The following is a 1,164-nucleotide window of genomic DNA, read 5'->3' as shown; positions in this document are numbered from 1 at the left end:
AAGGTCTGTACCAATCAGGGGGCTTCTTAGTACGGGTACTGCGTCGCAGAGCTTCTGGCTGTTGAGGTGACGCAGCAGCTCGATGCGGTGACTGCTATGTGCAACTTGGGTGCGGATTTGCACCCCGCTGATCCAAAAAAGGCGCATCTTCAGGTGGCTCAGGTGTTGGTGCTGCAGGGCTTGGTGTCTCCGTCGTTGGCAGGGGAGACCTCGTGGTAGATGACTCAGGCATAAAGTCTGCAATTGAACTTGGAACCGAACACGGAAACGCACTCGGCACAGTTTCGGCACTTTCAAAAGAACACGGACGTAAATTGTCTGCATGCACAAACCTGTTTTCTTGTCCCACACGAACGATATAGGTGGAAGCACTGCACCGCTTTTCTACAACGCCCGGCAACCACTTCGCGTCACCAGGACGAAGACCTTGTACTAGAACGCGGTCTTGCACTTCGAACGATGTCCACGGGCCTCTTCGTTCGTCTGCTCTCCTCTTCGCCCTGGAGAACCGCTCGTGCATGCGACCCTCCAGGCTTGGTTGCAGAAGGCTCAGACGTGTGCGAGGATTCCACGAGAGAAACAGCTCCGCAGGTGTCTGCCCCGTAGTAGCGGTAGGCGTGTTCCGATACCTGAAAAGGAACAGGTCGATCCGATGCTGTAAGGGCTCTTGATACCCGTTTTTCTCTCGTCGAGAAGCTGGCGCAGCAGGTCTCGCTTTACTGTCTGCACACAGCGCTCGGCGCTCCCGTTCAAGGCCGGATGGTACGGTGGAGTCCTTGTATGACGGACTCCGTTCTTCTGCAAAAAGTCCGCGAAGGTCCTTGCGGTAAATTGGGGCCCGTTGTCCGTAACCACTTCTTCCGGAAGCCCATACGATGCGAAGACGCTCCGCAGTTTTTCGATCGTCTTCTCCGCTGTTGTTGTCGTCATCACAAACACCTCTACCCACTTCGAATGGGCGTCAACAAGCACCAACAACCACTGGTTGTCCGTGAAAGCAAAATCTAGGTGAATTCGCTGCCATCTGCGAGTCGGCCAACCCCACTTCTGTAGTGGTGCACTGGGTGGAGCATTTTGCGTCAACTGACACGTACTGCAGCTTCTGACAAGATGATCAATGTCTTGTGTTAGCTGAGGCCACCAAACATAGCTACGGGCGAGCAT

The 1,164-nt window shown here is 54.6% G+C and overlaps 1 protein-coding gene across 1 annotated transcript; it reads right to left on the bottom strand.

Annotated features, from left to right (window-relative positions):
* Window positions 1–549: 549 nt before the first annotated feature.
* LOC121838095 (uncharacterized protein K02A2.6-like) lies at window positions 550–1,164 on the bottom strand. The gene has a single exon (XM_042294160.1). The coding sequence runs from the start codon at window positions 1,162–1,164 to the stop codon at window positions 550–552; it is 615 nt and encodes a 204-aa protein (XP_042150094.1).

Source organism: Ixodes scapularis, unplaced genomic scaffold (assembly GCF_016920785.2).
Source record: "Ixodes scapularis isolate PalLabHiFi unplaced genomic scaffold, ASM1692078v2 PGA_scaffold5__190_contigs__length_132052651, whole genome shotgun sequence".
In the NCBI taxonomy this organism is placed as follows: domain Eukaryota; kingdom Metazoa; phylum Arthropoda; class Arachnida; order Ixodida; family Ixodidae; genus Ixodes; species Ixodes scapularis.
Note: the sequence above shows the minus strand (reverse complement) of the source record. Positions and strands in the feature narration are given on the sequence as shown.

Coding starts and splice junctions, on each gene's coding strand:
- LOC121838095 (XM_042294160.1), bottom strand. CDS start 1,164: ATGCTCGCCCGTAGCTATGTTTGGTGGCCTCAGCTAACACAAGACATT.